This window comes from Anomalospiza imberbis, chromosome 1, assembly GCF_031753505.1.
Source record: "Anomalospiza imberbis isolate Cuckoo-Finch-1a 21T00152 chromosome 1, ASM3175350v1, whole genome shotgun sequence".
NCBI classification, from domain to species: domain Eukaryota; kingdom Metazoa; phylum Chordata; class Aves; order Passeriformes; family Viduidae; genus Anomalospiza; species Anomalospiza imberbis.
The window spans coordinates 114,808,404-114,836,279 of record NC_089681.1 but is presented as its reverse complement, the minus strand read 5'-3'; the positions used below and the strand labels follow the sequence as shown (position 1 = coordinate 114,836,279).

Below are 27,876 nucleotides of genomic sequence, written 5' to 3'. Positions count from 1 at the left end.
AACACAAAGATCAATTGATCACTATACTCTTATTAATTCCCTTTCAGATATGGAAAGACAACTATATTTTCCTGGTCTTTTTTTGCTGTACATCTATCTAGTTCTTTCTACTCTCCCTAGCCGAGTGATTTTTTTTTTTACGTCTTGTCATATTAGTGGATGTGTTCTAAATCCTGCAACTAATTATGTTTTCATTGGAGTGTGATGACCACTGTTATAAATAATTCTTCACCTGAGGCATTGCCAATTTCACCTCATAGAATCGTAAAATAGTTTGAGTTGAAAGGGACCTTTTAAAGGTCACCTAGTTTAGCACCTTTGCAAGAAGCAGAGATATCTTGAACTAGATCAGGCTGCACAGAGATCAGTTCAACCTGACCTTGGATATTTCCAGGGATGGGGCATCCACCTCTTTGGGAAACCCGTTCCAGTGTTCTATAACCCCCATTTTAATAAACTTATTTCTTATGTCTGATCCAATTGACCTTCCTTCAGTTTAAACCCATTACCTCTTGTCCAAAAGTTTGTTCCCATCTTTCCTCTAATTTCTGAAAGGCCACAGTGATTCCCTACTGCATTCCCTTCTCCAGGCTGAACAACTCTAACTCTCTCAGCTTTTTCTCACAGGAGAGGTGTTCAAGCCCACTGATCATCTTGGTGTCCCTTCTCTGGACATGCTCCAACAGGTCCATGTCTTTCCTATGCTGAGGATCCCAGTGCTGGATGCAGTGGTCAAGGTGGGGTCTCACAAGAGTGGAGCAGAGAAGAATCCCCTCCCCTGACCTGCTGCCCACACTGCTTTGGATGCAGACCAACACCTGTTTGGCTTTCTGGGCTGCAGGTGCATATTGTTGGCCATGTCCAGCCTCTCATCCACAAGCACCCTCAGTCCTCGTAGGGCTGTTCTTGAATATTTACTGTGCAATACTTACTTATTGATAAATCTCGTATTTGGGGAAAAAAAAATCATAGGATTAGTTGGGTGAGTTTTCCTTCTCTTTTTTTTCTGCCTTAGCCATCATATTTGGATTGTGATTCATAATCCCATTAAAGCCGACACTTACTCTTTTTAGTACTTGTGCATTTACTTTTTCCATTCTAAGCACAATAGTTCATGCTTTTATTTACTGCACTTGTCAGAATTCCAGACTGTTTTCTCCAACTGGAGATAATTTTGGACTGAGATCTGGAACTTACCACCATCCATCAAGAGTCTGCCACCCTTCATCTAGATGTCATCCACAAAACTGACATGTATGCACTGTCCTGTCAGGCACGTTGCTAACAAAAAATTAGAGTAGCAGTAAGCATGGAAGAGACTCTTTCAGATCCTGACTTGTTGTGACCTTTTGTTTTGACAGGAAACCATCAGGAGCTACTCCCACTGCAGCTCTTCATTCTGTTATGCAACCAACTTTTAATAATTTCACCTGGACCATATTCCCCTACTTACTCTACAGAACTGTCACATAGGACTGTATAAATCCTTATTACAGCCAAAATATGTCACATCTATTTATTCCCTATTATCCATTCGGCCAATTACCCTGTCAAAAGGAAAAATTAAATTCATTTGACATGATTTGTTCTTGACAAATTCATGTTGACTGTTTATTATCACCTTATTATACCCTAGGCCCTTACAAGTTGATACATTAATCTTTTGTTCTAGATATCAAGCATAGCCTAAATAGGATATTAGTCCTCTGGTCCTGCTTCTTTCCCAACAAAAGTTAGAACTGTAATAAAATACTGCAGAGTTATATTGCATCCTTATCCCCCAAAAAAATCCTTCACCATTGTTTTAATGGAAGACCACCTTTTAAATCCTGATAAATTCATACAAGGGAACTATATATCAATTTGGTGATGCTTTTGTTTCATAGAGATGGAGAAAAATAAGGTAAAAAACAAAAAATAAGGACTGATGAGCATCCCTGTTTTGCAGGGAAATATTACTACTGTTGCTATTTAAGTCAAACAATAATTTCTGGCTCATATAATTGGAAATATTTTTTAAAGTGTAACATAATGGAATTCAAGTCCTGTGAACACACCAGAATGCTGCCCAACCTTTCTATAAAGGCAAACTGTGTCATCACTCAGCCATCTCATTAAAAGAGGGAAGAAAAAGGTAATCCCTTTGCAAAAAATTAACCTTGTTGACAGATACTGATAACTATATATCTTTATCGAATAATCTCATGGGCAAAGGAAGATCATATAATCAAGGCAGAAAAATTAAGTAAGTGGGTTTTTTTTCTTTTTTTTTTTTCCAGGCCATAAGCAGAAAATTACTCTTACAGCTACCTATAGGCACCTGAAATATCCTACTGAAGTCTGCTGGACCACATTTTACAGATACTTTAGGTCTTAGAGATACAGATTTAATGTTTGCTACAAAGCAAGCATTTACTGGTACAATAGCTCTCAGCAGCTGCCAACATCTAAGTGGCAACATAGGCAATTTGGAGCTAAGCATATATTTAAACATTTCAACCTAGTTTGAATGCACAATGTGAATGTAAATAATATATCTAGGTTTCTCTGAAAAAAAAATTACTTGGAGTCCACAAAACCTACCTTTGCCATTCTAATGTTTTTGCTCAGTATGGAGAGGCTTTGGTTATTTGCACATTCCTCTCTTCCCTTGTATGAGATTTATTAAAAAAAAAAACATACTGAACACACAGCTGTCATGAAGATTTATAGATAACTCCTTTTACAAAGAAGCTAAATGATTTTAGACTATTGTACTCCCTTTTCCTATTGTAAAATGCAGGCAAACCCAGTGGGAAGAAATGATGATGTCCAACTCCAGTTCAGAAGGCTGATTTTTTTTTATTATAACTGTGCTATAATACATTATTATACTATATAAAGGAAGATACTAAAACTACAAACCTACTTTTCTAACTACCATATCTAACTAACAACTTGTGACCCTGTTCGCAACAGTCCAGACACAGGTGGATCTGATTGACCATCAGGCTCAAACAATCCTCACCAGAATCCAATCAAGTAATCACCCCAGGTAAACAATTCTCCAAACACATTCCACATAGAAAAAACAAGGAGCAGAAATAGAAATTGTTTTCTCTTTCTTTCTCTCTGTGCACCTCTATGAAAAATCCTGAGAGAGAGAAATGTGCTTGCCACATATTCTCATATTTTTTAAATGTGATTTTGATGCCATGTAACCAGAAAAAGAAAAAAGTTCTGCTGTCTTAAAGAAATCTCTATCTAAAGAAAAATTGTGTATTCTATGCAAAAAAGAAAAATCCCTCAGACCAGTTTTATTGTAAACATTTTCATAATATTGTTGTGTAGCAGGAAAATGGAATTTCTATTCATTACTCTCTGATAAAACCTATCTCCTGCATCTAAAAATAGAGACGTATTGGTAGAATATATACAAAGCCTAGGTTCCTAGACAGAAAAGTTATTTATTGCTGTTATGGGTTTAAATTGTGTTCAACAAAATATGATGAAAATGAAAGGTAGGAATATTGAGTAAATGAAAACTTTTTCATGATAATAGGAGAAAGAATTACAGTGTGTGTGCTTGCCATTCATAGTAGAGTTATCAAAAAATGATAGCTAACAGCCCTTTTTCTTCAAAGCATTTTTTTCTTTGAATCCAAATATTAAATCTTTCATTTACTACATTTTTGCTTCAAACACAGGTGGACATTTCAAAATTACCTAAGCAATGGAGAAAATAGCTCTACTTATTCCCTTCACGTTGCAGAAAAACATTCCTAAACTGCAGTGGAACTCTGACTACAAATTATTTCTTGAACACCTCAGCAGAGCACTTAGTGATTTTCAGCAGTAATAACTATAAGCACTGGAATGAGAAGACACCACCATAAAGATATTCACAAGTTTCCTCTGTGTGGTAGTGAAAAGGGGAAGAGATATCATTCCAGGTTAATCAATGTGTGGATTTTGGATCATAATCTTTCAATCACTCAACATTGTGGTTGTTTTAAAACTTAGGTGAATATTAAAAGTGGAAAATGAAACATACTCATCAAGAAGGTCTCCCCATTCAGTAGAGACCATATTGATCTATTAGTGAGAGGGGAGCATTAAAACAACCTCCTAAATAGTGTTGGCTATTTGAGTTCAAGCCTCCAACACCTGAAGGTATGATGGGACAGATAAATAACAGCTAGTCTTCCAAGAGTTTTCTGTGAACAGCTTAAATTAATATATGTCTCCTGAAATGGTTTTTTTGGACACTGTAGGTGGCTCTGAAAATGGCCTCTGCTTCTTCCCTCTCTCTTCTTCAAAAACCTAAGAGCAGCAGAAAAGGAGCAGTATAGGAGCAGAGTAGTCCTCTGAATAAAAAGTATCAGGGTCCACTAATGCTTTGTTTGTCTCTGTGTAGAAGGATTTTCACTTCAAACATTTTATTCTGGAAAATGCCTAGATCTTCTCATCTGGAAAATTTTCCACTCCACATATCAATCCAAGTCATGTAACTGCTAATGACTAAGTAACTTTACTGATATATTCATTTTGTCTTTTGTGTAGACCTTGCTGAAGACAAACAAATGGTATATCCTCTTTGAAAGGAGGTGTTTCACTCTGGTATGTAACAACAAAGTATTTGATCTCTCTTTCAGCTACATACTGTGTCGCATTCAGTGTGACATGCTTTTTCCTGAGACAAAGCTGAAAAAGCTGAAAATTTTGAGTGATAAATTGAGCTGCTCCGTTGGTAAGAACCATTGTGGCCCAGAAGTCTCCACCATCCCCTGCTCATGAATGACTCCGCATGCACAGTCCTAATTTTGACATCTGGTTTCCAAATGGAAGAGCCTATTTTGTCTCTTCTATTTTTATCTGTGAGGGACATGACAGTTTCAGAGAGTGTATTGCCCTGCCTTGCACCACTCTTTGAGAATTATGTCAGTGTTATAAGAGAAGGTGTCCATTCAGTAAATGAAGCAAATAACCTGGATTCATCAGTACATTTAAATATGCGATGCTGACTGGTCCAGAAAAGGCGACTGAGATATTTTTGAAATTATTTTCAAGGGATAAAAAGCTGAGGGGTATGAAAAGAGCTACAATATTTTCACCCCTAGATGAGAAATCTCTAAAATTAGGCTTCAAGGTTCAATTTAAGTTTTTGACAAGATCATGGTTTTGAAAAATAATCAATAAACTAAAAATAGTACAAACTGTTTATAAATAGCTGCCTTTAAAGAGGCAGGAGTACACAATAATTATTTCACTTCTTCCTATGACTAGAATTAGGAAGGAACCTTGTGGACAATTTTGGGTTGGACCTTACTCTAAGTAAAAACATTTTTATTCTGACAGAAGTAGCTTCCATATTTAAATTACATAGTGAATTAAAGACAGGGTAAGATTAGTTCCCACTAGCAATGCCCAAGAAACGTCCTGAAGAGCCGAGAATAGCAGAAAGAAATACAATTTACCATTGGTCTGCATACACCGTGATTCTGAGAAGGAAATAGAAGAGCTAAAACCTAAGAGGCTTTTCTGTGACACAACAGGTATTAGTTGGCAAGGGGCATCACAGCACAGCTCCCTTGGGTAATTATTGGAGACAGGTTTACTTCCTTGGTGTATTAGGAGCATCTCCAGTTCAGCTTGTTCTGCTTCGTTGCTGGAGGAGTGAGAGGATGCGAGGTAGGAGCCAACTGAAGGTACACATAACGGGTAGAAGAATTAGGATCCAGCAAATATACCAGTGTTATTAGAGTAAGGGATCAGTCAATTCTTCCTATTTACACTCAGTGCAGCACAACTGAAGTTGATGAGCTTACAGGGATATATTGGCAGGGAAAATCTGGCTGGGTGTATAAACACTACCAAGCCACTGTGTTTATTTGAAACAGCTTACAGCCTTTTCATCTGCTGAGCAACAAACTGAAATCACAACGTTTCACTTAGGCTCAATTTCTAAAAATTATGGCACATCCTAGAAGATAAATTCATATTTCTAATCTGATAGAAAATGATTGACTTACATCAGAATTGAATCTCAGCTGGCAAATGTTGCATGATATGATTTGCTTTCTTCGATGAGGAAGAGGAACTCCAAATGTATGATTTATTACAGCTTTTTGAATTGGGTCCATCTGTGAAGAAAGAAAAAGAAAAATAAAAAGCTTTTGCTGTTCCACTGTGTGCTATGTTATCTAAAATATCAAAACAGATTCTGCACCATGCCATACTATGACCTAACAGAAAACTACTATTTTTCTTTGAAAATGAGTATTTCTTCTTCATGTGTCTATACAGAGAGATTATGCAGAAAGAAACAAAGAAAATGTCATTAACTTTCTTGAACCGCATCTCTTTAGTTCAATTTTATATGCACAAATCTCCCTTTACTGAAGAAGGGTATAAGCTGTAAATGCTGAACAGGTTTTCCTATCTAAACACCAATTTGTGATTTTTATGTCAGAGAAAAGCTAGTTCAATAACTAAAACAAGAACATTTAAAATAAAATTACTAAGAAAAGAATCAATGAAAATGTGAAATAATATTATGTACATATAATTTCATATAATATATGAAATAATATTAATATAATGATAAATATAAATAATGATATATATTATATATTATTCCATATAATTATGTATATATAATTTCAGAATAGCACAAAATACCTCAGTATTATCAAATAATAATAATATCCCATGAAGCAATAAATTAATCTCTTCCTTGAAACAACATCTACACAACTTACAAAATATACAAATCCTCCAAAGAATATTTTCACAGTCATTTGGAGGAACGTATTTTGAATAAACTCTGCTTTAAGGATGAATTTGGACTTTTATGGAAAGCATTATTCTTAGTTAACTTCTACCAGAACACTGATCTGATACTGTCTGCAAGTCAGGGTCTGTATTAAAAAAATTGTATGCCATTTTAAACTACTTGAGGGACTTTTTTACTGGGAGAATTGAAATCACCTTCCCCAAATTAATTGAAAAATGCTTCCTATTTCTTTTTCACAAAAAACATTTGACAGATACTTTAAAAATCTGTCAACCAGCAACTCAACCAAGCAACTTGGTTAAGCCCCTGATATTTTTTTATCTTTAAATTGTTAAAAAAATCACATATTTTGACTAATTCTGATAACTAGTATTCACAGAGCATAATCTGTGTATGTCATGAAAAAGATTCCATCTTTCTCCATGCCCATGTCTCCATAATTCACTATTTTCTAGTCTGTTGGCAAAGGGTTATTTGATAAATAAAGAATCAGAGTTTGTCCTTAGAGTAATCAATTATTCATGAAAGCTCTAATGGTAGACAGTCGTGCCCTCTATTGCAGTGAATCCAGAACAGATCACTACAGAATTTTTTTATCACCTGACATCTGTTCAGTGTCAAATATGAAATAGGTCTTTAAATTAATTCCTGTTGAAAAGAAAATAAGATTGGTTAAAAAAAAATTAACACACAGACACACACAAACCCCCCAAACAAACCAAAGAAGACAGCAGAGCTTTATAGAATGGCAGAATGGTCTGAAAAAAATTCTCAGTTTGAGCATCTTCTTCAATTTGATGTGAAATACCTCATATATTTTTGTACTGACCAGCATAAAAGAACACCAATCCCATCTAGAAACAAGGGATGCCACTGTAACATAACCCTAAAATAACACTGATGACTAAGGGCAGAGTATATCAAGCTCTGAACCATGCTCTAGGAGCACTCCTTTTATTGAGTAACATGATCTTGAAAAAGCCCACAATCCAAAAATACTATTATATAGACCAAAAAGGACACCACTACATAGGAAAGTAAATAAATTGTAACAGCTCTTCTTTTTTGACTGCTCCACTGAGAAGCGAATTCTTATACCAGGAGAATCAATAGACCTGTATCTTGCTATTTTTAACACTAAAGCATGACATGGTATTAACTGTTGCTAATTCTGTGCTGTTCAAGCTTGGAGAAATTCTGTTCCTCTTGCCACTGCAGGTCTAAAGCAATTAGGGAAACCTGAAGTTCAGATATATGGATAAGTCAGCACAGGGTAACAAGAAATTGTGCATTCTTTGATCCAGTGTGACTGTTTGGCTTCACATTAACCACAGCTGTGATATTCTTTAGAAAGCTTCTTTGTTCACTTCCTCAAGTTATGGCACTTTTCAGATAATGTGAGATAATGGCCTTCAGTGTTACCATGTTAATCTTTCCCACTATCACACAAGTGCCCATTATCTCACAATGACTTGAGAAAGTCAACAAAAAAGTGCTCTACAGGTTAAATAAAAGGTACTACCATGGTTCACAAGATGGAAAAACTAATTTTTTTTAACTGGACTTACCCATCTTCAGAGTAAGTATTTTAGCTCCAAATGAGGTTGGATTTCTGAGGTAACTGATGTTTTCATATTGAGAATGAGACAAAATATTTTTTAGAATTAAAAAGATCATGAATGTGTAGAATAGTTGCTCTATGTTATTTTTAATTTGGTCTCATGGAAAAAAAAAAAAAAGTGTGGTTTATTTCCTAATAAGGGCACAGATTTTCTCTTGTTTATCTGCTGATACAGAAACCCATCAGTAACCTTCCCCTTGAGTTTTTAAAGATGTAGACTTCTAGGTATACAACTACACAACTGCATGGCATTACTGGGAATAGGATGCTTTGTATTTGTAGCTCTAAATGAAGAAGTGTTCTGGATAGAACACTTTGCAAATTAATTAAGAAAAACTGCTTCAAAATAATAATCCCTTCTCTGCCAGTTCATAGACTCAAAGAATTGTTTGGGTTGGAAACCACCTCACAGGTCATATATTTCCAAACACTGCCATGGGCAGGGATACATTCCACTAGACCAGATTTCTCAAAGCCCCATCCAGCCTGGCGTTGAACACTTCCAAGGATGGGAGAATTGTTCTTTGATACTGCAAAGCACAGTTAGACTTAAAAACAGCACCAGGTTCTAATAAAGTTGGGACAGAATGCTTGAAGGATATTTAACATTATTCGTTTTCCCTGGAGATTTCATTTGGGAAACACCAGCAATTCATAAATTCCAAATAAACATCCAAAAGCATCAGATAAGCCTCCACAAATTTTATGCAGGAAATCTGAGAGGCAGCAGGATACTTAGATGCAGCATGATAAGGATTCAGACCTCACAGATACTGGAAGACAGAGAGACGACCTTCTGAGAGTCAGAGGAAAAGAGCTAGCTGATATCAGAAAATAGAGAGCAAGAATTGCAGGGAAATAAAGAGAGGGTAATAATATCATCTAGTCAAGGAAATCAACATGTGGTGAGATACTTTAAAGCATCTCCAGCACTTTGAGACTTACTAAACATTACTAATTACACATATAAATTTCATTTCAACTTAAGTAAGTGGTATGCACTTTCAAAATAAAGGTTATAATGATAAACTTTGATAAAATCTGCTTTTTACTCATTACTAGTGCTATTTTACAATTCTGGATTTCATTTCTTAGATGAAATTAATTTAATTTACTCTCATTTAAAGGGAAGGACAGAGAAGTTTGCAATTCATATGAAAGATTATCATTCAGATGTCGAAGCTGTGCAGAAGACCAAGGCTGGCAAGATATCCCCTTACTTCCTCTTGACAATATATTTGCACTGTAAGTTACAACACAAAGAGAGTTTGCTCTGAGACGTGCACTGTGTTTGACTTGTCCATCACCTTTTGGCTTTCTACTCTCCAGCACTAGGCATTTTCTATATGTCACACTTTTCCATGTGGTAAGTCTAGGGACAGCACAGTGCTCAAGGCTTACTGCAAACCACAGGATGACTATTAGATTGAGCAATGAAGATAAATATATAAGTTAATTTGATTTATTTTTGGTTTCAATACATGCAACACCAATAACATCGTCTACGTTTTAAATATTCAAACTGAAATTTGTGGCAAGATTATATGATTCACGTTCTTTGATCAAATACTGTACTCCCTTCCCAAAACCTTCAGGAACCTACCATACTTCAGGAAAATCCAGGCTTAAACCAAGGGCATAACAGAACTTGGCCCCTTACTGCATATTGCATATATTACTGCATAGCTTTGACCCTATCACTATAATTTGGTTTTGCTTGTTTTACAGTCAATCTTGCCAGACCTATGATATTAGCTGTATTCCTTGTTCTTGTGCTTACTATAGAGCATGAAAATGCTCTTTATTTTGTGGACTGAAGATGAAAGGAGTGGCTGTTGCATGAACTTTTCTGGCGGAAACACCGACCACAAAATCCCCAAGAAGTTGACCCAGGAGATCCCTTGTTATCCTACCTGCCTCGCACACTTTTCCGGAATCACCATAGCTGCTATCCTTGAAGGCTTTCTGTAGCAAAGTCTTAATCTCATTAAATTTTCAGTAAATATCTGTGTAATGCAGAACCTGGGATGGTATATTTTACATGCAGAGAAATCTGATCCTTTGGAAAGTAAATCTTACATATTTTCCACAAATAATTTCAAAGTGTTTTTACATTTGTGCATGAGCTTGTTTGTGTGTGTGTATGAAGAATTGTTTTATACTGAAGCTGAAATTCAAACACCAAATTTCAAGAATTTTGGTGTTTTCCTGAATTTCAAGAAATTTTTAATATATATATGTTTTTTATTAGTTTATTTTCTGTGACTTCTTATCCCAGAGGCATAAGAATTTGCCTAAGTTAAAAACAACAAAAAAAGCAAGAACAAAGGAAAGCATGCAAGTTTGATCCTCAAAGGCTCAAATTACAAAAGGGATATAAACCAAAGGGACTTATTTTTAAATTTTTTATTAAAACCAAAAGCCATGATATGAGCATTTCAGATGCTTAAGGTTTGCAGTAAATTAATTGAAATTCACTAATATCTATAAATAAAAGCATCCAGGTCAAAATATAAGACAATATGGATGCCTAGAGCCTGTTCAGAGCATATGTTAGGCCTAAAGCAATCAAACAAATAAGAAAGCATTTTTACCTCACAACCAAAGAAATTAGCTGGAAAAGATTGACTCAGATCACTATGGTCTTACACTAAGTGAGCAAAAAAATGTCAGGTCATTGAAGCTCTCAGGAAAAAATTGCTGTAGACAATTCTAGAAGTAATAAAAAAAAATTACCCACCAAAAGACTGATTTCCATTACTTGAACAGCTAACTGAATTTAGTGACATAGGCACCACCACCTCCCAGAATCTCTTAAAATCCAGATCGTAACATATTTGGTAATAATACTACAAGTAATATTGTGCTTATTTGGCCTCATTTTATACTTACTAATACATATGTTTGTAGAAATCCAAAACAATAGCAAGAAACCATAGTCATAAATATATAATTATATACACATAACTGTAATAATTATTTACAATTGCTCATAATATAATTATTTTAATGTTATTTTGTTTGTAACATTGTGTTAATGTTAGGGTTGTAACACTGATAAGAAATAAAGACAATTCTGTGCAGGCTCCTTTCATTCATTCTCTTATGTTCCAACAAACAGTGAAACTAATAAGAGCATTAGAAACAGTTTAAATTGTGTATCCATCTTTGTCATAACCAAGCAAAAATCCAAAAATATCACATCGTCCATGTCATACTTACAGCTGAACCCGACCCATTTTTAGAACTGCATGATAGATGCAGTTTTGACACCAACTGTTTCAAACAAAACTACCTACTTGATTATTGTTGTACCATACTTATAGAAACATAGAAAGGTTAAACTATAAGAATGCTCCTCAATGGTGCAAAGTCATTGTCATTTTTAGCTCAGGACTCTTAGAGCCAGTAATTTTCTCACAGCATAATGTGACTATTTCAAATTGAAAACTGAGCAGTTCCTCTGTGATCTCAGTGGCATCAAGAATTCACAGTCATTTTCTCTGCAATTATGCGGGTCAGTTGTAGAGATACAGCAATATTATACTAGATACAATACATTGCAATATTCTTACTTATGCAGAAAGTTAGATATTTTGGACAAGTCCTTTACTTTCAGACTTCTATTGGCTGTATAGACTGCCTGCATCATGGGCACTGTGCAGCTGAGTGGGAGCTACTCCTTCTCCAAGAGATATTTGGCATCTACTGCATTTGCATTTTCAAGCAGCACAAAGCATGTGCAGCAGGTCTAAAACTTCCTGGAAAAACATGAAGTACTGTGTGTCACACATTGCTGTTCATTTCTGTGTTTGCACAGCAATCCCAACATTCATAAAAGTATTTATTAGCCATTCACATTAAAAAAACTCTGTGCAGAACATGATGCTTTCCAGAAGTGTCAGACCTATAACTTACAACCTACCTGACACCTTCTTAATATCCTGGTGACCATGTCAGAAACAGAATAGCTCAGCAACAGCTCAGCAGTTTGATCCTAAGTGTATCTGACATTCTACATTTCCATAAGAAATAAGTTCCATTGTTAAGGTTGGCATTCCAGGGCTGTTTTTTTCCAAAACCACATTAATCTGTGAATTAGAAACTTATAAGCTAACTAAAGAACACAATTCAAAAGGAATGATGGTAAAAGCTTAGTAAGCATAATTAAGCACACACAAAAAATTGACGTTCAACAATATTTTGGTTACACGTACTAATAAAACAATATCAAACAGTTAGAATGCACATTCTAGATGTGCTACCATGCATGTCTTAGCCTTTTATAACTAATTTATTCAATATTGCCCTAGTAATTATGGTGAATAATTATGCAGAGTTGAACTCAGCACTACCCATCTTTTCTTAGTGTCTACCATTTCTGTTCTTATCAGTGAAAGAGGGTAGAATTAAACTGATGCTTTCCATGTACATAAACAGAAATATTGCTCATTCTTGTTAAATATAACATAATTCATGTAAAATATCTGCACCAACTACAATGATGTGCAATATTTACAGAATAATTACTTTTCATTTAAAAAGTGGTATCTCTTAAAAATAAAATTGCTATCAGTTCCCAAAAAATGCAACAGGTCACTCAAACAGTACTTCAGAATGAATTCCCAAAGTAAACCTTTTATTCTTTTGTTGAAATCCTGTAAGAGTGTTTCTTTCTTTTTTTTTTTCCTTTTTTTCCTAACAGAGCTATTTAATTGTAGCTGTTGTCTAGTCACCTTTCTGAAGTGAGTCTAGTATTTCTTCCCTTCTTTTTGTTTTTTTTTTTTCTTGTAGATTTTTCCACTTGCAAATGAGATGCTGAAGCAGCAGCAGCATTCCTGGCAAGCTGCTTGAATACAGGGAAACCAGTCAGAGCAAAAGGATTTGCATTCACAGTGGTATTGCACACAAATACTGTAACCACAGAGAGATTATGCAAATCCTTACACTCTGATTGTCTAATAATGGTTGTCAGTCAAAAGACAAGAATTTGCATATGCTAAAGCTAGTGAGAAATAATCACACAGTGATTATGCTAATCAAACACACTAAACAACATGTGAAGGATTGTCAAACTGGAACAAATCTGTGTATGTATGCTAAATACAGAAACACACAGTACTAAGAGAACATTATGGTTGCAGATCAAGCCCTTAAAAACATGAAATGTCTATAAACCTTAATTTGACACGTTTATGAATTTATGTTTTTGAAATATGTTCACATCTTTTCCCCAAATGATTTTGGCTTTGTTCTGCTTAGAAGATGGACAATGTTCACCTAATGAACAACTGTTCAATGTTGTGTTTTGTCCAAGAGGTTCAATGAATAACCCTAAACCTCGTTGACTATATAAAGCTGAAACCTCATTCCCAGTGGGAATTATCAGCCCATTCATTTGCTCTCCTTCAGTCTTCACAGTCTTCAGGATGTGAGTAGTTCACAAGTATAATTAACTTACTTTGAAAACCTCTTTTTTAGATAAGAGATGGTATTTTCCCAGAAATAAAGAACAATAGTTGTTCACCAGTTCCAGTTCCTCGACTTAATGTACCTGACAGTACTTACTATTACATTGCCTTTCCTATGTTCCCCACACAGCTCCTGATTCCAAATTGATCTGTGAGGGTGAAGAGACAGACTAAAGACAGCTTTACAACTGCAAGTTGGACTTACAATCCATAAAGTTGTCTGGGAAATGTTTGTGTTAAACGACTTGCCTAACATCTCAGGGAACAACTCTCTGGAGTGGTATTCAACTGATTTTCTAAAATGGGATAGCCCTTATTTTAGTCCAATCTCATTCAAAATATGCTTTCTGTTTTATGAAACAAAGTGAGCAAAAAATAATATGGATAATAATCTCAATTGTGAAACCAAGATTGATTCTCAGTGCTTATCCGAAGGAAAATTCTATCAGACCTATAAGATTCTCCTAAAGAAGAGGAGATGAAAGGCAGCCAAATGTGTCATGTTTATCATAATGCTCAATTATCTAGTGAACAACACTCAATACAATAATTGCAGCATAAGAACAGACCAGCATGAAACATCACCTTAAGAGAATTACTCACTCCACTTCTAGTAGGCATTAACAAAGTGGTGTGCAAAGAAAGGGTGGATTGCTTCTTTTATCTGCTCACTTAAGTGAGTAGTGGCAGATGGTAAAAATATGATTAAGCCAAAAACAATTGCTTAAAACAAAGACATAAATGTTATACTCTCCCTAAAGATATCTCTAAAGATACCAATAAAGATAAAACCCTAAGGTTCAAAAACACCATTTGTTTTCTGAGACTCACCAAGAACAAAGGAAAAATGAGTTCATGAGAAAAAAAAATCCATTTTAAAAAGTGAAGGGCATTTTCATGCTTGTGCTCAAGAGTTTGGAACAAAAGGTTGGCAGGCCTAATGAGGGTTGCACAACAAATTCCCAATAGCATCATTCATATGTGAATGTATCTCAGAAAACTGTACCAAGTGTTATAACTGGCATTTATTAATAGTGAATCTTTCTAATCACAACAACAATAAAAGCAGGATGTCTGCCAGAGAACTGGCAGAGAGGCACTTGATTCACTCTTACAAGTGAATTGCTTACAAGCATCAGGGTGCAAAGTGGTCTATGAAAACTGCTACATGTTTTTTCAGAAAAGTGACTGCATATGTATGTATTTAAGGACTGACAAAATAATTCTGCAGTGCAAAGTTCCTGTTCATACTGCTACACTTTTTCAGCCTATTTAAACAGTTCTTCTTATTGACCATTTTTATTCTGTTCTATAACTGGACTGTTTAAAGAGGTATAGTCTTTATTTTTAAAAAATCGTGATATGCTTCAGACATTATTAAAATGCTCTGTCAAATCTATAATTTTATAGCACTTCAACACATTTCAAATATTACTTTGTTAAGATTTAACACTAGGAGAAGTTACAAGTTACAAGGAGAAGTTACTTGCAGAATCAGAAAATAAAAAACTAAAAGGGACCCCAACACATAATTTAATCCATATATCCCATAATAAAAAGAAAAAATTGTTAAGGGGACTGAACAATTTTATACCAGGTTCTGGTGGATAATACTGCAGTGAGCAAGTATTTTCAGGAAGGAAAGCCTAAAATATAGCAGTTGAATGTTGAAGAGAAAGACATTTTCCAGATTCTCATTTTATAATTGTTTCAGTGTAAAACACTTCAACATTTCAATTGAAACATTTTATAAAGCTGCTCTGCTTGTTTAGCCACTATAATTCTGACAACCCCTTACAATGGAGTAATTAGAAAATTACTGCATTTTTCTCTTGGCTTTCAATAGGTGTCTGTCTTTCTTCAGAACCTGGTACAAGTACTTCAGGTGGAAGCAGACATATTTGCTAGGATGATTATTTGACTACAGGTGTTTCTCTGGTGTGTTTTTTTTTCCCCACTCCCTTCTCTTGAAAGGAAGTTCTACTCTCATTTTTATGATAATTCCAGGATATAAAACGATATGATCAACTGTCATCATTGTGCCTCGCATCTAGAGATTCAAGACAATTTTATTTAAATTAATTGCACCACCAGCACTCAGTACAGAAGAATAATGCTCCTCACAACTCTTCATGTATGGAAACTCAAGGGCTATAGTTTGCACATGCAGCTGAATACACCCTTATAATAGGTAATGGTTAAGTATGAGGATAAATTATGTGCGTGGCTATATTCATAACCCTCACTGAGATCACTTAAGAGCATTATATCGCCTTGCATGCAAATAATACTTCAACTTTGCTCAGATCATGGATTATGGACCACAGGAGAAGTCATTAACCTGCTTACTCTCTCCATAACATGATTAGCTCTAAAACCTCCCTGATTTTTTAACCAGGATAAGACTGAGTGTTCAGGATACTCACTTCCACTAAGAGAAAGAAGAATATTAAATTGGAAAATGGAAAAAAAAAGTTGCGATTTCTTGATATCGTTTAAGAGCTTACATAAAAATGTAAACAAACCTTGCTCTTAGTAACTATGTATGCATAAACAACATTAGGATTTGGTACTAAGCTGAGAAAGATCCCAAGGTGAGGGCAATAGGTGGTCGAAGGTGATTTGCATTTTAATAAAATACTTCTAAGTGAAAAATTAACATCTACCTGATTTTCTTCTTCAGGCTCTCTAGAAAGCAGAAAGCAGGACAACATAGAAAGAAATAACTTAGAAATAAATGGAGATTATTTCCAACTCCAAGAAATGGAGATTATAACTCATCTCCCTACCAGCTGAAATGTCTCATTTTCTTCATGGTAAAAAACCAGGACTACCTTCCATTTTGATGAAAATAACACACTTATACCATCACTGGGTACACACATTGTGACTGTACTTTTCCAGTAATTCTCTACAGATTACCACTGAGATTCATTCCAACTCCCCTGTCAGTCTTAGTGACTAAATCATTAGTGCAATCCTGAGTGCACTGAACAGCTGTGGAGAAAATAGTTATGGCTCATTCACTACTTGAAGTGCTTTAATCCCTTCCTACCCATCTCTGAAATGTGATGCATTAAATAATTCTCAGCACATTTTTATACAATTTGGAAAAAGATGAAACGTTAACAGTGTACTTTTCCATGCAATTTCTTCTTTGAAGTTTTATCTGAGTGATATATCAAAATTAAAATTTAGAAAAAGGTATTGCCAGGGAAGTACCAGTCTGACCCTGAGTTCTGAGCTTTTTGTACATCAAAACAGAACTAAATTAAACCAAGGAAGGAAAGAAACTTGTCTTTACATGTGTGCATATAGAAATACCTGTCTATGAGTTCAAGATACCTCAAAACAGGATTAAAGTGGCAATCTCCCCTCCTTCCAAGAGTCTACTACCATCAAATAACTATTAATATAACTACAAAGACCAAAATGTCGAGTTAATAAGAGCCTTTGGTTTCTGGCACAACTTTGATAACTTTTGATTTTGTGAAAAGATGCTATCACAAGGTGGAACACATTCACTTTACTGTCATGGCACAGTGTATTGGTTTGGACTAGTTCATGCATTTTCTTGAATTCTCTGATTGCTTAAAGTTGCTTCATATTGATTTTGATATTTATGTGATTTTAAGTCAAGCAAACTCCAGCTGGATGCCCAAATCAGCTTTGTCTACACTGGTGGCATACAGATCCTGACACACAGAAGGTGGTCAGAGGTTCATTGACCAGGTGAGGACTGTGGGCTGTAGTCCAGTGAGTAAGAAGGGATGTTCTGTGTCCCTCCAGGCTGTAACCCTAGATGAACTAATACATGCAGATGGGAACCAGAATTTAGGCAAACATGAATGGATGAAGCAGCTACACAGTGAGCTGCTGCAGGCAAGCAGCCCTGAATAGTTCTTCCACCTCCTCAGCTGACCCCTGCCAGCAGGACAGCATCACTGCACATTAAGTGAAGTCTTTAGAACTTGTGAGGCTGAAAAGAATTTGGTGTATATTATGAACTTAAACACAATAGGAAGTCTTATCAGAGTATTTCCCTTTACAAAGACCATTTACAGGCAGGTAATTAACATGAAAACTGAGCTGAACTAGAACAAGGGCAAATCCCCTTGTTCCTATGCACAGCCTTATGACTTTGCAGGAGACAGCACAGGCGTAATTGATTCAAGATCATCCATGTCTGGAGTACCTCACAAAAATACCTGTGGATGTGAAGACAGGCAATTTTATTGCCTGTGAACTGTACAGTTGTTGTCTGCAAGTCAGGTACTTGAAGACATCTGCGCTGCTATCATATCCTTTCAGAAAAGAAACTCCATGATGCACAAGCAGCCCAGCTTTGATTATTTTGAAGGTTTCGCTTTTTTTGCACTGTTTAAGGTATATGGATGGCATAAGTGCATTGTCTCCACTTTTATAGTAAAAGTTCTGTCCTGGAGATATCTAAACCACAGAATAGGTATGAAGGACCTGATAAGATAGCAGAAGCTAATGAAAGAATTCTGAAAAAATGAAGAAGACCTAAAAAGTGCAGTGCAAATCCCCATATGGTTTACTCCTGTTGTCTGAGATGCCTTCAGGGCTCTCAGCCCTGTTTTCTCTCAGCCTGGTCCTGTTTTTTACTCAGTTAATTATCTGTGTTTATAAAGACAACATCACCAATGAAAACAACATTCCTCCTGCTGCTGTAAAGTTTTTATACCGATGTAATATTAGAGATGAACTTATGACTTATTCCTGCTTATCTTGACACTCTGATGAACAAGTGCAAACCAAGGCTTGACCTTAGGTCTCAGCTTTGACAATTATGATTAGATCTCAATACACACTGCACACATTCCTGGACCAGGATTAATCATTAATGATCAGGATCTTTGTGACACACTTAAGAGGCCAGGAAATATCCTCATCTTACACATAGGAACGGAGAGTAAGTAATGGTTCAAGGTCACTGTGAAGGTCTGTTCCTGAATGCAGAGTTGAAGCCATCACCTCTTCCACCAACTCCTTCTTGCTAGCTCAGAGCAGCATTCTCGATCAACCCTCATCACACCATGTGTCTCTTGGTTCTTGTTTCAAAAGTCACTCTGATTTTTACCCCAGCATCTCCTAGGAACAGCTGTATGCACAAACAGTTCTGCTATGGGATAGGATAACTAAAAAAGTACTTCCAAAGCAGCTGCAAACTTCAGTGCTCCAACCCTTCTTCTCTTCCTGTGTCTTCTTAAAAAGTGCTGCTGCCTTTTTGGGCACTATTGAGAAAATTCTGCTTTTTGTTATCTCCTTGTAATTTGCATAGCAGATTGGCTCTGCAGTGGCTGTGCCTACAGCTTGAAAGAAGCAGAAAGCAGGAGACTCAAACACAGAATTAAAACCAAATTTTGATTGTTATATTGTAATGGACTTGTATCTGTTTTTCCTTCCACACACATGAAATACATGCTGTTATAAAAGGCATAAATGCAATCACACATTTGAATTAATGATTGGAAAGGTTTTTTTCTTCTTTCGCCTTTTACAAAATCTTCAGTTCACACTCCACATGAGGAGACACACAGCACATTTGCAGCATGCATCAGTGTCATCTGATCCTGAAAAACCCAGTATATTCTTGAGAATCATCATGTTTACAAACACTATTTCTGAACCATCATCATTCAAGGAACTGCTTTTAGTTTTCCTTTCAGATTTACGATTATTGAAATGGCAAAGTGCAAAATTGACCAGTGCAAATTTTCTCTCTGTCAGTTCTTGCCTTTCTCTTATCAAATGCAAAGATAAACAAGTCGAAAACCCCCACATGGCAAAAACCTTTATGATACCAGGCTAGTCAGATTTCCCAACCGTTAACATTAGACCTAGACTCAAGTAGAACGTGCTGTTTCCTGGCTGCTGTCTGCAAAATCATCAGCTCATCAAATATGCTTCTGCCTGAGATTTGTATATGAATTTGTACTTTTGTTTGGCCCGATGACTTTAATGTGAAAATCAGAATGACATCTTCTGGCCCCCACAGAAACCAGACAGAAAATACATGTGCTTTCCTTAATATGCTTTGATCAGAATGAACACCTTGCTAATGGTGGTCAATTACTATGCAAATATCCAGTAATTGCACCAGTCAAAAGCAAAATATATTACAAAAGGCACTTTAAAAAATCCTCAACAAACCACAAACAAAACAAAACCTAAGAACCCCAAGTAAAGCCAGAAATGAGAAACGACTAGTACAATGACTAGTACAAGACTACTACAAGAAATGTAGTGTACAAGCACTACAAGTACTAGTACAGAAATGACTAGTACAGAAATGAGAAATGACTAGTACAATGACTAGTACAATGAGAAATGACTAGTACAAGTACAATGACTAGTACAAGTTAATTATTAAGAAATGAAGAAAAACTGTTTCAGTCTAAATTTTCAAAACCTATGTTGTTAACGCTGACGTAAATATAAAAGAACAAAGCTATAACTTTAAACTGGTGCATTGCAAGTCCTGTGTTTCTATAATTATGCTTTTGCTGTCTAAGATTAATCAGGGTAGTTAATGATGCAAAAAATTACATTTATAATCCAGTCTGAATACAGCTGTACTGCAAGCTATGATCTAAGTGCCATTAAGGTAAATGGAATTAATGGGCTGTCCCTAGCAATTTTTATATCTATCAGTTACTAATTAACATTCTTCTGCAAAGAATAATTTATGGGGGAAAAATACATACAGAAGCAGTAATGTTAAAACTTGCAACACAGAGTGGTCACAGGGTAGCTGTGCAGCTGTAATAGACAATGTGTTGTGCTCGTTTCAATAGAGAACAAGAAAGTGCCAACTGGCACTGCAATCAGTAAAATCTTTTATGTTAAGTCATTTATTTTATATTACAGCAAATTATTACTGCCAAGGATGAACTTCTGTGAGAAATCTCAACTTCAGCTAATAATGGAAGGACTGAGCAGAAGCAGCAATAAAAGCCTGGTAGTTAAATTAGCTAGTAAGAAAAATGAGCACTGTGTGTTATCTTTGTAGATAACATAGCACATTTGCTGCTCCCAGCTTGATTACTGATTTTATGCATATAGTACTTGCATTAGTTTTAAAAGTGTTACTGTAAAACCTTTACTGCAATCTTATTGTAGTTCCTTTGTTTCCTCACTTTATGACACAAAAAGCACTGCATAACTCTTTAGGGTCCCTTTTGAAATCCTCTTTATCTTCTGCCTATGAACCTATGCACCATCATTTCACCTACCAGGAACTAATAGTAGAGAATAAATCTTACAGTAAATACCAAAAGCTTCAGAGGTTATCATATGCCTCCTCTATTTTTAAAACAAAACAATTTTTAAAAAACCCCAAAACATACCAACAGAAAAACACCCAAACTCCTTGAAACACTCAGCCCCCCACTGGCAAAAATGCCCCTAGGAACAGGAAGACACAGAAGTGGGTGGTAGAATCAAATTCAAAATCTAATGGTGACTGTTGCATCTGAAAAGTATTCTCCACACTAAAGGTAGTAGCTGTTAGTGGTTTTAAAGGAATATAACGATATTTAGGTTTACTTACAGGACAAAAACAAACACATTACTCATTCTGAATTTATAGTTACAAAAATCCAGCTTAGAGTTAATCCTTCAAATCCCTGGTAACAGTATTATTCCAAGTAAACATCATCGAATTAGGCTGATTTTAATCTTCCCAGACCCTGACCAAAAATGGTGTATAACTACAACAAGCTATATTAGAGCCAAAAATTATGTTACTGGTATTTATATAAGTGAGATTCATTATGCAATAATGGCATTCCTTCAGTTTCATACTTATTTTCTATGTCAATCGAGATGAATCTTGAGTTTATAATACCAACATGCCAATTCACACTAACTATAATTTACTGCCTTCAAACTGAAATTGTAAAGCAACACTTAGATATTTGCATTTTATTATAACTTAGAAGATGCCAGTGATAAAAAACATCCTAACTTCAGAACTTACAAGAACATCTACTTTGAACATACTGTAGATAATTATCAGATAAGAATTTAATTAATTCACAAATACTTAGTGCAATTTATCACATGGGGGGAAGAAAACCCATGAATTCTTGAGAACAATAATTACATTGCTATCAAAAATGTGTTGTATAGTGGTAAGAATTCCATTCTACTGTTATAGGAATTAATGCTAAGCATTCTAGCCTGCTCTCTCTCATGTATATCCTCTCCTCCCTTCGTCACTCCACTACGACCCCCCCAAAATACAGAATTACCTGTCTGGACTGTAGAATTTTAGGTAAAAGGGCAAGAGAAATTTGCTAGAAAAAAATACTGATTCACAAAAGTTGATAAGCTTGCAGAGAAAAGAAGGAAAAATCTATAAACCCAGTATCAAAAAATACAACAGACCTAGTGAATTTGCTGCTTTAAGAGCACAAAGTGAAATACATAATTTCATTTTTTTCTGAGGGAATTGAACGAGATAATAGATAAATCCCATCAGGATGGATCTGACTGCATTGCAGTAAATGATAAAGTAGGTGTCCAATATTTTCATTATACATGCTGGCACATTTGCAATATAAATAAAAAAGCAACATATAATGTCTATTCAAATCAATGCTTTTAAAAAATTATTTTAATGCTTTTGATTTCAAAGCATATTCAGATTAAGAAAAACCAAAACCACAAAACAAGCCACGACCACACACTTTAAAGCTTTTCTCTGGTGCTCTCTATGCTAGTGCATTAGGCATGTTATTTCAGGGGCTAGTGGTGCTTCTACATTGATGGTTTTGGCAGGCTTCCCCACTGTAACGTCTTTGTTTAGGAATTTATTCACCTACTGAATGATATGCTTTTGCTCTGAACTTTACAGAAAGGAAATTAAGCTCTTTTCTAGGGGAGTACTTATTGACCTAAAATCAAAGGAAATGGAAACATCATGTAAAAGTATCTTCAAACACCATGCCAAAGACAAATATTTTTGTAATGCAAAAGGAAGATAAGTAAGACAATTACATGATAATATGGTTCAATCTCTTTAGTTATTTGCTTTTAATAGTGAATATTATGTTAGCAATAGAGCTGGACTGACTATTCTGACAGTGGAGTTCAGTCATTTAGTCATCTATAATGAAATGTGCTAATTCACCAGAAATTGCTGGGTAGCAGGTCATTGTGCATACCTTTGATGTGCAAATTCATGCTTAAATACTTTGAAGACTTAAGGTCTAAACTCCATACTGGATTCTCAGCAATTTAACATCCTATCCTTTCCTGCTTTATCTGAATTCTGTCTTTGAGACAACTCTACCAAGAGCTGGACAAAGTGGGGCTCATTCTGCCATACATTCAGTGTGAAAAGCAAATTTTAAGCTAGTGGGTAAGCTAGAAAGATTCTTACATACATTATGTGCTTGTTGCCACATTATTACTACACTGTTTCAACAAATGTGAAACAGAGTATTGCACTTCCAAAGGTTTCACAGTCCTACAAATATTGTTATGAACATCTAATTTTTAAACTTAATCTAAAGTAATTAAATAAGGCATTATCAACTTGTATTTCATATGGTGGTAGACAGATGTTTTACAGCTAATCTGCATTTGTCAAAATAAATGAAAAAAATTGATTGTCTTATGTTACAAAAACATAGATGTAATTGCAGGAGTGAAAAAATTCTGATTTCATAATTTCAAAATTAAGCAATTTTATTATGTTAGGATGGTAGGTCAGGGTAGTGGAAGCTAAGTAATGGAATGGATAGGAACTCCTTATGGTCAGGAAGCCCCAAAAAAAGTCCAAGTCCTGTAAAGGATAATATTTCTCAGGATATAAAAGAGGTTTCATTTCAGACATACTGCTTATGCATCTACTAGTTATTCTTATACAGAGCTCTGCCTTAGTTATTAACAAACCAGGGAAGATACGCATCTTCTCATCTAAGTTTGCCTCTTTGAAAAGCAGCCTAAAAAAGTTATTTCCACCATATATGTTCCTTGGGAACAGTTACAATTTCTCACAAATGCACCTCTGAGGTGACAAGCACCTTGATTTTCACTTCCCTCTGGGTGGATGCCAGTGAATCAAATAAACAAACAATCTCACTGCTTCCATTGCTGTTACACGACATCTATGAGTGCTGACCAGCTTGTCAAAGTCTCAGGTGCCCACGACAGAAGCTGGTAAGAGGCCTCAAACAGTTCCTCAACAGCAAAGGGACATCCTTTACCAAAAGTTCACACAAGTAAAGAGAATCATTCAGCTTACCCAAACTCTGCAGATTTCACTTTTAGTTTTACCTTGGTGCTTCTTAGAGAATTCAGTTACCTATTTGGAAGCAACATCTAACCCCAGGTATAACCCGGCAGGCAGCTAAACACCACACAGTTGTTTGCTCACTTTCCCCCAGTGAGATGGGGGAAAGAATCAAAAACAAAGATAAAAGAGAGGGGCACAGATAAGTTTGGTTTAACAGGACAGAAAAGGAATGCAAATAAAGGTAAGAAAATACACAAAATTAATGATGCACAATTCATCTGCTAACCATCAGCTGACCAGTGCCCAGCCTGCCCTCAAGAAGCAAGCTGCCATGCTCCAGACAACTCCTCACAGTTTTCTTGTTCAACATGATGCCATTAGGTATGGTTGGCCAGCTGGGTCAGCTGTCCCAGCTGTGTCCCCTTACTAACTTCTCATGCACCCCCAGCCTCCTTGTTGACACATGATGTGAGAACTGAAAAATCTCTTAGTGTCAGCGCTGCTCTGCAACAACCAAAACATCTGTATGTCATCAAAATTTTTCTCATTCTAAATCCAAAATACAGCACTGTACTATGAGGAAGAAAATTAGCTCTATCATAACTGAAACCAGGTCACTGAACCAGGACAGAAAAGTTTTCCTCCTACACTTTTTCTCCTAAACTTTTTGCAACAATGTGTCAAAGTATTTGTTCTCTGTCCCATTACCTTTTCTCTCTAAGCAGGATTTTTTAATATCTTAAATATTTTTTTGCTCTTAGATGCTGGTCTGTAACAAGACAAGCTTGTTAACTGAGATGGCAACGGGAACATCAATATTTTCTGGTGACAAACTCATCATTTTTTCTGTCAGGTTCCTCAATACACTTTTTAGAGATAAAGTGTTCATTGTTTTCTTCAATACCTATTCCTCCCTTGAAGCCTCATTTGATTTCATTATTGTGCAGCCAGAATAATACCAAGCAGGTAATCTTAAATATAATATTCATACAAAATAACATTGCTTCTCCGCAGCCTTATATAAAATTTTCTGTTCCAAAGCATCAGTGATTGATTTCTGGTTGCACCTTTTTGTCTTCCTACTCTTTTTTTTTTTTTTTTCCTTCTTAAGCATTTTTCATAAACTGGGAAGAGTTTATAACCATGTTTAAGTGACAGCAGATCAAACAATTTTCCAATGCTACAATATCACTGAAGGGTTACTTGGACAGAAGTGGCACCAACATACTGTATCCTGTGTTTAAATCTGTTTTAGTCTCATTTTCTGCTGACAGTTGCTCTTTTTTGCCATCCAGTGTTTACACTGTTGAATGACAGAAGTCCACTTTTGCTACTGTGGGAGACAAATGTTCCTATAAACATTGAAGTAATATTTCTATTCTTCAGCAGCAGGTATCACGTTAACTCATAGATTTACAGGAAAAATATGGCTGAAGAGATCCCATGGTGTGTGAGTACAAACACAAAATTCCAATTTGAGAGATGTGGAATTCTCCCTATTCCTTCTGACTCATCACTCGTAATAATTGGAATATCTAGTATATCTCTGTTCCTCCTGTTTGTCAACTATGATACCAAAATCAGCCAGAATTCAGGGGGCTTTGCATATTCTGAGCTTGTTGCTACTAGGCACAGAGTTTTGATCACATAGAGGGTAGGACAGTGGCACTGTCACACCATTGCTACTGATGAAGTGGAGTCTGGAGGTAGACCTTGTAGACCAGGAGCCCATTTTGAAGATGAGGAACTGAAGAGTGCCATATGACGACATATTAATGCAGTTAGTAAGAAGGAAAATGGGCATTCTGCTCTGAGATTCAGAAGGAGGAAGGCATAGTACTAAAGCTTCTTAACTACTACACAAAAACATAGGAAACTAGAAGCTCAAAGATACAGTACTTCATATGCACTAATATAACAAATATGCAGATTGACAGAAAACTCTCAAGATTTTATTTTAATGTTCTTGGAGGAAGAGGGAAAATTGCCTTAGGGTCAGAACTGCCTGTTCTTTCCTTCTTCTTTCTACTGTTCTCTATACAGTTTCTTGCAATGCACTCCTTTTCCAAACAGGCTTTTATCACAATCACCTTGTCTAGTTTACTCCTAATAAAAAATTTAAGAGATACGCATTCCTCCATCCTTTCTTACTTAGGTGACCTTATCAGAGGGGGGAAACTCAGTGATTACATAATTCCCATGCTGTTCTGTCCTCCAGCAATGCCTGCATTTGTTTCAATACAGACCAAGCGGCTCTTTTTTAATAGAAAAGCAAAGCAGATATAAAATAAATCAAGGTACACTAATATTAGATCAAAATTCATTCCATATGAGCTCCTGGACAATACATTAAGAAGAAGATGCCATCAAAATTTTTTGGTCGGATAGCTTTATGTCCCAACTCATGTTCTGTAAGAACAGTAGGTGTATTTAGTCATTTCAGGTAACAAAGGAGATGATATGATACTTGCTTCAAGGACTAGCATGCTAAATCAAATGCATAATGGTAACTTAAAAGCAAAATACAGTTTTCTGAAAGTCTCTCTTTGGAATGATACACTTAAAATGCTTATATCATAATTTCTACACTAATTCTTTCTCACTGAAAGAATTTTCTTGTAATGTGTTCTATCGTAATAGTTTAATTTGGGACCCCGCTAGAATGTGGCTAACTTATGACACCCTAACCTAAACTCCATTAATATTCTGGACTGAGAAGTCTGAACTAGTTCCTACATTTGCTGTCAATTCACTATTTATTCAGCAAAATATTGTTTGATTAGCTATTTCATTGTTTTCACTTAATTGTCTTTACTTGGCACAGCCATTAACAGCATTTAATAAATCCTTGTTCCAGAAAAGATGTATGACTTCTACTTGAGGCTGCAGCAGTACTAGGAAGTTATAATGGACACAGATAAAAACCTGCAATATTTTAACCACTTCATGGTAAAAATATGTACAGTTAAATATAATACCATACCCTCATTTGTCCTCTGCCCATAGGTACTCAAAAATACACTATTTGTTGACAGACTCTGCTAACCTTTTAAATCTAAAAATACATGAAACAGAACATAATTAGTTACAGCCAACATTACTACTTAAAAATTACTAGGAAAGACATAGCTGATGTATCGAAACCTTTAGGTAATTTCCAGAGTATGTAAGAATATTTGGTATCTCTGAGCAGTAGAGACAATTGATTTAAATCACATTAAAATAATGGGCACTATATTTGAGGAACTGACAATGACCCATTTTGGGATGTCTACTTCACATTATAGACTTGTGTTTGAAAGGAAATGGCAGCTACCTCATCCCACTGCAGAAAAGTGCCTGAAGTAAGCAGATACCACACAGTCTAGAGGAATTCAGGTCAGTCTCCTGCTCAAACACTTATCTCCTGTAGGACATGAAGTAAATGCCAATGTCTTTCCACCTCAATTAAGCCATCAAAGAGAAAATGAGGTACACAGGGTGCTGAAGTATACAATCATTGAAGACTGAGAAGTTCAGAAACTAGAAAAACTAGCTACAAGTTTTGCAAACCAGCATGGAGGTTTATCCCCATCTCTTTGCAGAAAAATATACTACAAGAATGGATTGTCCTGGAGTCCTTAGCTATTTCTGCCATTGTATTTAGGAATAAAAAGACAAGTAAATTTCTTGACTACAAGTCTACAGAAAGAGAGAACACAATTCATTGTTTATAAGACCATGCCAAACTCATACTGTG

General features: G+C 35.7%; 1 protein-coding gene across 8 annotated transcripts in view; it reads right to left on the bottom strand.

Annotated features, from left to right (window-relative positions):
- The window catches only part of ZNF385D (zinc finger protein 385D), a 419,164-nt gene that overhangs the window by 88,761 nt on the left and 302,527 nt on the right, over positions 1-27,876 (bottom strand). For all 8 annotated transcript variants that reach the window (XM_068207228.1, XM_068207236.1, XM_068207262.1 and 5 more), the window contains one exon: positions 6,012-6,122. In XM_068207228.1, the coding sequence (XP_068063329.1) occupies positions 6,012-6,122 (111 nt within the window). The remainder of the gene's footprint in view (positions 1-6,011; positions 6,123-27,876) is intronic.